General features: G+C 54.8%; 1 protein-coding gene across 1 annotated transcript; it reads left to right on the top strand.

Moving 5' to 3' along the window:
* Window positions 1-2,285: 2,285 nt before the first annotated feature.
* On the top strand, window positions 2,286-6,815 carry LOC120699082 (patellin-6-like). Its single transcript, XM_039982945.1, has 4 exons — window positions 2,286-3,168; window positions 3,289-3,413; window positions 3,510-3,651; window positions 6,285-6,815. The coding sequence occupies exons 1-4, from the start codon at window positions 2,410-2,412 to the stop codon at window positions 6,543-6,545; spliced, it is 1,287 nt and encodes a 428-aa protein (XP_039838879.1). The 5' UTR covers window positions 2,286-2,409; the 3' UTR covers window positions 6,546-6,815.
* The last annotated feature ends 1,775 nt before the right edge of the window (window positions 6,816-8,590 follow it).

Genomic DNA, 8,590 nt, shown 5'->3' with positions numbered 1-8,590 from the left:
TACTTAAATTATTCTACTATAGCACTAATTATATTAAATTGCTATACAATATCAATGGATTCAAATATATTTACCTGCTGATCACAAGTGCGTAATCCGGCAGGGCTTCGCCGCTTCCCTTTTCCTCACCCCTCTCTTTTTTTCAGGATTTTTGGTGGAAGTTCCTCTCTTTTTTTTCTCTAGATTTTTGGTGGAATTTTTGGGCTCAAATGAGGAGGGAATGGTGGTGGGGGGCTTCCATAGAGGGGGGACCCTGTCGCCTGAGGGGGGCGACCGCCCCCACCCCCCGCCGCCGAGCTCCCGCGCGGACCCTGTCGCCCGAGGGGGGGGCGACAGGCCCCCCTGTCGCCCGTTGGGGGGGCGACCGCCGCCCCCGCCGAGCCCCCGCGCCGCGCTGACCGAGGACCGGATTGTAAAAATTTTTTTACAAAAAAGGCGTGTCGCCCCCTGCCTGGGCGACAGGGGGCCTGTCGCCCTCCCCATGGGCGACAGGGGCCCATTTTTGAAATTTCTTGGAACGACCATATATTTTTGAAATTTTAATTTTTTTTAAAATATAAAAATGAAAAAAGGCGCGTGTCGTTGCCTGGCTGGGCTGCCTGCGACCGCCACCTGGGCCGTGGCGCGATCTGGGCCGCGCACCCGCTCCTGGGCTGCTCGAGCTCGCCCACCGCGTAGGTCGCGAGCCTGGCAGGACTCGAGCACCTGCCCGAGCGGTGCAGCTCCTGGCCGCCGCTTGCCCTTGGCAGCGGAGCAACCCGCTGGCGCCGAGGTCCAGCTACCGCGCGGGGCGCTGCCACAGAGCGTGCGTCGGCACGAGCACTCTGAAATCTTCTGCGCACACAAAGGAAGAACGAGGGAAAAGCAAAGACACTAGCGTCTCAGCCTCGGCACGAAAAACCGAGAACTGAAGACCGAACAAAAAAAACCGAGAATCGAAGCCAAACCGAACCGAAACCAAAAATTTCGGCTCCATTTCGGTTCCTACCAAAATATTCGGTTCGGTTTTGGTTTGTAAGCCGATTAACCGAAGAATCGAGTACATCGTACATTCAACCCATAAAAACATGAACCTGGGCCAAGGCCCAACCAAAACCCTAACAAACCCCATCCATCCCACCCCAAGCCGACCAGCCTCACCCCGCGCGCAGCCAGGTCCCTGACCAGGCGGCGGCCGGCGAACCCCAATCCCCAAGGCGGCGAGGCTGCGAGGCCCCGACACGGCGACCCTGGCATCCCGCCCCGTGCTCGCCCCCCAGCGCCACCAGCCAGCCAACACCGGCCCTGTTCGGCTGGACGTCCGTGGCTGGGCTGGAGCTGCCAGCCACCCAGCCCCCGTGTAGCCAGCTTCAGCCTGACCGTCAGAATCACTGGCGAGAGGAAAGCATTGCCGGCGTCCTGGTTCCACTAGCCGTTCGGCTGGGATTATCAGCAGACAGCCCAGCCAGCCCAGCCAGCGCTCCCGCAAGCCGAACGGGCCACCGCCGTCGCCCCGGCCCCCCTCCCGCCGCCCAAACCAATGCCCCCCTAGGCCAGGCTCGCCGACTCCGCCGCCCAGGCTGACCAGCGCCAACCGCCGCCTAGGGCACCGCCACCACCCAGTGCATCCTGTCGCCCAGCACGCCGCCGCCCGGCGGACCTCCCTCGGCGGCGGACCTCGCTCGACTGGTGCCTCGCCCCGTCCCGCGCCTGCCGGCACCCAGTGCATGCATCGCCTCCGCCCAGCGCCCAGCCGGAGTTTGAGCAGAAGATTAGAAAGAATGGTTTTTTTTTCATCCTCAAAATTTCGGTTCTCTCGGTTAGAATCGGAACCGAACAAAAAAAAACCAAAATCAAAATTCATCGGTTCCTAAATATAAATTTTCCGGGAACTGAAATTTTAAAAAAGGCGAGGAATCCAATCGATCCATTCGGTTAGGCTGTCCACAATGGCAAGAGCAAGAGCAAATTTGCTCTTGCCTCGTTTCCCACGCCCTCTCTGTCTACAGTGTCAAACAGTGTATCTACAGTGCCAAACAGTAGATTTACTCCTCCATTTCCTCCCATCGCTGTGGACAGTCTTAGAACCGAATGCGCAGCCCTACTAGCGTCTGAATCTGCATGAGCAAGCAAGCAAGGCAGGCTCATCCCTCCGGTCATACTTTCCTCGCGCGGTCTTAAAATTGGCGGCGCGGGAGGGCGGGGTGGGGCCGCGCGCAGCAGCCAGTGAGGCAGCTCGTAGCTCCCCAACCCCACGCGAGGGCGCGGCCATCATAACGCCCGGCTCACGCCTCCGCGCCACTCCAAAATCCTCCTCCCTCCCATTTCAAAACCTCCTCCCCTTCCCCCATTTCCGCAGAGGCCTGCTTGTCACCTTCCCAATCCCTCCTCCCCCACCCCCGGACCCCAGCAGCAGGAGTGCTCGCCACCATGTCTCCCACCACCACCCCGTCCCCCGCGCCCGCGGCGGCGCCGTCCTCCAAGGGCGCCAAGCGCAGCCTCATGTCCTCGCTCATGGACGCCACCGCGCTGCTCCGCTCCGCCTCCTTCAAGGAGGACTCGTACGTCGCCGCCGCGCTCCCGCCCTCGGAGCTCCGCGCGCTCGCCGACCTCAAGGCGCTGCTCGCCAGGCACCCGGACCCCATCGCCATCTGGGGCGTCCCGCTCAACAGCCCTCCCGCGGCGGCCGACGGCGCTGCCGCAGCCGCCTCTCCTCCGGTGGACGAGCGCGCCGACGTGGTGCTCCTCAAGTTCCTCCGCGCGCGCGACTTCCGCGTCCGCGACGCGCACGCCATGCTGCTGCGCTGCGCGGCGTGGCGCGCCGAGTTCGGCGCCGACGCGGTGCTGGACGAGGACCTGGGCTTCAAGGACCTGGAGGGCGTCGTCGCCTACATGCACGGCTGGGACCGCGAGGGCCACCCCGTCTGCTACAACGCCTACGGCGTCTTCAAGGACCGCGCCATGTACGAGCGCGTCTTCGGCGACGGCGACCGCCTCGCGCGCTTCCTCCGCTGGCGCGTCCAGGTCATGGAGCGCGGCGTCCGGGCGCTCAGCCTCAGGCCGGGCGGCGTCAACGCCATCATCCAGGTCACCGACCTCAAGGACATGCCCAAGCGAGAGCTCAGGGCCGCCAGCAACCAGATCCTCTCGCTCTTCCAGGACAACTACCCGGAGATGGTGGCGCGCAAGGTACCCTTTCCCTCGGCAGTCCGTGCTGCAGCATTTCGTCGAGCACCCTGCCGTCCCGGCAGTTCTTCCTATGCTGCATTTCGTATTCCTGTTCCTGAGCAGCTCGCTCCGTGCCCGCAGGTGTTCATCAACGTGCCGTGGTACTTCTCCGTGCTCTTCTCCATGATCTCTCCATTCCTCACGGAGCGCACCAAGAGCAAGTTCGTCATCGCGCGCGAGGGCAACGTCGCCGAGACGCTCTACAAGTAAGGCAAATTTTAATTCGGATTTCCTTCACCTCTTAATTCCCCTTTGCGCGCGCCCCACCAAAACCAAACAATGCTAAGAAACATCCGCCGCAGGTTCATCCGGCCGGAGCTGGTTCCCGTGCAGTACGGCGGGCTGAGCCGCGCCGGCGACCTCGAGAACGGCCCGCCCAAGCCGGCGTCCGAGTTCACCATCAAGGGCGTCGAGAAGGTCTTCCTGGAGATCGACGGCATCGAGGTACGCGCTGCCCCCCCCCCCCCCCCCCAATTTCGGCGCTCCGTTGCTGCATTGGAAAACGCAACACGGGCACTTTCAGATTGTTGCCATGTCTCTGCAATTTTGCATCCCTCAGCAAATTCGGATTCCAGTGGGCGCAAAGAAACCACGCATGCCTATTGCCTAATTAAACTAGCAGCATTCCGGGGTCACTTCTAATCCATCCTACGCATCAGTTTCACCTGCCCGCGTCCGCTCCGGGGTTTGCCAGTTTTTGGGGGTGGATAAACAATCGCATCACACCACCTGCGGTCCTTACGACCAAAGATCAGACAAGTCCACAAGAACAATGCTCGGCGAGGAGAGCTCTGTTTCCGGCTTTCGCCGTGTCCTAGGTTGCTCGGTTCTTCCAGCTCTTTCTGCTGACCAATTTTACTTTAATCTTTCCGCGACGTGACACGCCGTACGACGAGCGTATTCGGATGAGGTAATAATCCGTAATCCAGTAGTAGAATACTACATATGTGCATATAATATGTTTTTTGGGGGCTGGATACTGGTACTAGTAGTACTGTAGAAAACTGGTAGGGTTGTCAGCGGCGCAGGTGCATGTGAGGAGTCCTTTTTGTGATTTGAAATCTGTGGTGTGGGAGCTGTCCATCGGCTCGTCGCTGGGCACGCGGCGCAGGTTCTTGCACCGCACCGCCCGGCTTTTCTTACCAGGAAACGCTGCTCTCTGGAGCAGAGCTGCCGCCGCTGGAACCGCGCTGCCCTGCGAAACTGGACACGGGCCATGGCTGCCCGTTCCCCGGCTTGGCTGTCTTCCAGTTCTTCCGGTTCACACCAAAGGAGAGATAGAGAGAGAACGGGGTTTCTTTGAAGAGCTCACATGACACGAGAGGGTGAGAGAAGGGGGGGGGGGGAGAGAGAGAGAGAGAGAGAGAGAGAGAGAGAGGAAAAGAAGCTTGCCATTAGGCGTTTCACACATCTCACGCACACCCAACACCAACTCAAAAGGGAAAGACTTCAGACTACTTGCAACTGCATGTGAATCCCTTCATCCAGCTGGGCTTTGAGAATCCTTGCAACGCCATTGCTGTCCTGACGTCGTATGCGGACGAGGCCGACTGCGAGAATTTCGTGAGGGTAGTCGGGCGCCACAGTACGCCCAGCACAGTGCACACCCCAGGCAAGGGTGTGTTTAGATGCCCAAAAACACCCCAAAATCCAAATTTTCCATCACATCGAAACATTAAATATAGCAAATGATCCATACATGGAGTATTAAATGTAGGTAAATAAAAAAATTAATTGCATAGTTTTGATGTGTTGCGAGACGAATCTTTTGAGCCTAGTTAGGTCATGGTAGGACAATATTTACCACAAATATGAAAAATGCTACAGTATGCGATGTGACTTTTTCTCCCACTTTTCCGGACATCAAAACACAGCAGCTTTTACTTTAGTTTGCAGTTCACGCCACGGCGCGAGTTTCCACCAGGGTTCCCCGAACCGCTCGGAACCGGACCGGTTACCGCGGTTACCGGTCTAACCGGCCCGGACCGGTTCCGGTTCCGGGCGGTTAGAAACCGGCCCAAATTCAAATTTTAAATTTGAATTCGAAAAAATGGAAAAATTCCAAAAAAATTCTTAAAAATACTTCAAGTTGCGACGAATCTAATTGTGTCAAATTTTTTCAAATATTCATTTATTTAGTATACTTTGCGAGCATTTGAAGTTAAACAAAAAAAACATGCATACAAAAATATACAAATACAATGTTAAAGTAGTAAAAAAAGAGTTGGAGGGTTCATTTAGGCTAAAATATATTATACAAACATTCATTTAGTATACTTTGCGGGCATTTGAATTTAAACTAAAAAAGAAAAAAATTTGAATTTAGCCTAAACCGGCTGGTAACCGGTCAAACCGGCCGGTAACCGGTCAAACCGGACCGGTAAACCGGTCTAACCGGCCGGTTAGATGTTCGAAACCGGTATAACTGCGGGTTTTGAATTCAAATTTGAGTTTGACCGGTTTCAACCGGTAACCGGTCCAACCGGTCCGGTAAACCCTGGTTTCCACGCGCTGTCGCCTCCTCCGCGCTTGGCTCATACTGTACGGGCTGCATGCGGCGCAGTCAAAGTGAAAAAAAATGCCTCCCGCTGTTTTTTTTTACCTCTAGTAGACTAGCACGTCTTATCGCTAGCAGGAGGGGGGAATGCAAATAAGCAGGATATTGCTGAAAGGGCTGCCTGATTTATTAATCTTGCTACTGCTGTCAAATGTCAGCCCACTTTAACCGCTGTAAAAAGTTGGGCACTCTTGTGTTGGATTCTCGTTCTGGTAAGGATGTACTCGTACTCCAGGCCAATGTTCATGTGAGTCCTGCACATGGTAGGGGCCCGGTGCGAAGAAAACTACCGCCACGGCTAGCTTCATGCCAAGATCAGCTCGAATTGTCTGGTGTCCAGAAAAAAAAACACCCAAACACAGTATTTTGTTTTGCAGGCACAAGCAAAATGTAAACTTTGGTGTTATCCAACTCGCTGAATGAGACGTGTCAATGCAGGCTGTTGCTTATCCATTAGGTTAATGCTTGGTGTGATCATGGTGAAGCTTCTTCGCTTAACTATTTGCTCGTCCCATTTCAGGCCGGCGCGACAATAACGTGGGACCTGGTGGTCGGCGGCTGGGACCTGGAGTACGGCGCGGAGTACGTGCCGGCGGCCGAGGGGAGCTACACGCTGTGCGTGGAGAAGACGAGGATGGTTCCGGCCGCCGCCGAGGAGCCTCTAAACAATGCCTTCACGGCGAGGGAGGCTGGCAAGATGGTGCTGTCCATCGACAACTCCGGCTCCCGGAAGCGGAAGGTCGCCGCGTACCGGTACTTCGTGCGCAAGCCGTCGGCGTAGTGCTCGGTGTTCCAGTGGCGGTGGCTGGCAGCTTGCCGGCCGGCGGTGGCGACGGGAGTTCGACATGGGACGGACGGGGAACTGCTTGCTTGCATGCTGGGGCTTTGTTGTGGTCTTGTTGGAGGGGAGAAGTTAAGGTTAGGGCTACTTAATTACTAGTGCTATAATGACATGCATGTATTATGCCATATGTAGAATATAATGTAAGAGCTGTTGAACTTTTGTCATCACCACCGTTATAAAGCTAATGAGTTCAGTTTTTTTGGGCAATTCACCTTGGTTTACGGTTACACAGTGCTTTGGATTCTTCCTAGATCCATTTGGGGTGTACTAGTATGGTTGTTTCGAGTACCATTTTGTCGCGTGACCACCAATTAAAATACTCAATTTCTAGCCTTATTAAGCATTCAGAATTCTAATAATATAGTTTCACCCTTTCTTTTTCAGAGGACCGTTTGTCGTATATCCATCAAACGGAATACTTTATTACACTCTTTTGAACTGTTCTGAATTCTAATAATATATAGCTTACTGATATTGTGACATTACAAGAGGAAAGAGAGGCTGACAAGATAACTAACGCTAGCCTATGAAATGCTTTGGATTCCTACCGATGCTGGAATGTACTATGATTGCTACGGACTATCATAAGCTGGTGTGAGCTTTAAGGGAAATTTGTACTAATGGCATCGACCAAAAAAATAATGTGTGCTTTTACCAGTGTTTTGCACTACTCATAATAGTGACTAATGTACTGAAGATATTAGGATTTTTTAGATTGGTGCCATTACAATTTTTGAACTTTAGAGAAGTACCATTACTATTCACCTATTCTGAGTTTTACCATTACAATTCTTCCTCCATTTGAAACATATCACGGTATACATTTGGTATACGCATGGAGAAGCATTGGGTTCAGCTGCAGCGTACACAACATTATCATATTTTTCTATGGACAAAACTACCCCTTCCACCTTTACTCTTTCTACGTCACTGACATATGCACCCACTAGTCATCTTCTTCCTTCCTTCGCCGTCTTCTCCATGAGACCATGACAGCTTCTTTCCCAACTCCCCGGGCAACGAAGTAGCCGCCGGCAGCGCGGAGCTCGTCGGAGGCCGCCCCTCAAAGCGTGCAACCGCAACAGAGGAAGAAGTAGCACATCATGGAGACGAGCACGACAGACTCGACAGCCGCGATGACACCCCAGAGTGCGGCGTCCACCAGGAGCAGCACGTCCTGCACAAACTCGGGCCACTGCCGCGCCACCGCCGCGCCAAGTTGCTCGGGGCTCAATCACTACACCACTCCTGCACCGGAGCCGGAGGTGCGCGGGCGGTGAGGGGAGCGGCGCCGCCAGGCTGCGCAGGCCCAGGTCCGGCGGCCACCGGCGAATCTTGGTTCGTTATGATTTCGACCCGGATTCGTGAAATTGTTTGAGGGGCTTCGTTGCTAGTAATCTTGTGATCAACTTTGATTCAATCCCCCCCCCTCAAATCTCTCGCGAATCGGCTCAGATTTTGAGTTTTTCCCAAGAACGAGAGCTATTTGAATAGAGTTCGGTTTTTCCCTCTATTCGTGATGTATTCTTGATCGTTTCACAGTCTTCGTCTTGGATCTACTAGGTCTTGTGTTTGCGCATCTATGGTCAAAATTTTGTTTGGATCCGTTGTGTATTGAGGAAGTATTATGGATTTGAAGTCTCGGTTGTTTTTGTTTGTGCTCCTCTGTTCTTGCCTTTCCAGGTGTGCTCGATCTGGGGAAGCAACGCGTGAAGGGAGGCGGCATGCAGCACGCAGGACTGTAGTGCGCGGCGGTGGCAGGCCGCGACACGCTGTGTCTGGACGGCAGCCAGGCTTGCGCGACGGTCAGCACCAGCGGGTGGCGCTCAACGTGCTGCGCAGCCAGCCAGACGAGGCTCGCGTGCGCGTGCGAGGCCTGTCAGTGCATGGTGGTCCCCGACGAGGTCAGCGCCTCCGTTGCTGAAGCCATGGCCGCACAGGAGGTCCACCCCACCATGGCCGTCGCTAGGGGATTTGGGGAA

This window comes from Panicum virgatum, chromosome 3K, assembly GCF_016808335.1.
Source record: "Panicum virgatum strain AP13 chromosome 3K, P.virgatum_v5, whole genome shotgun sequence".
Taxonomy (NCBI): Eukaryota; Viridiplantae; Streptophyta; class Magnoliopsida; order Poales; family Poaceae; genus Panicum; species Panicum virgatum.
The sequence above is the reverse complement of the archived record's forward strand: the minus strand, read 5'-3'. Positions and strand labels throughout refer to the sequence as shown.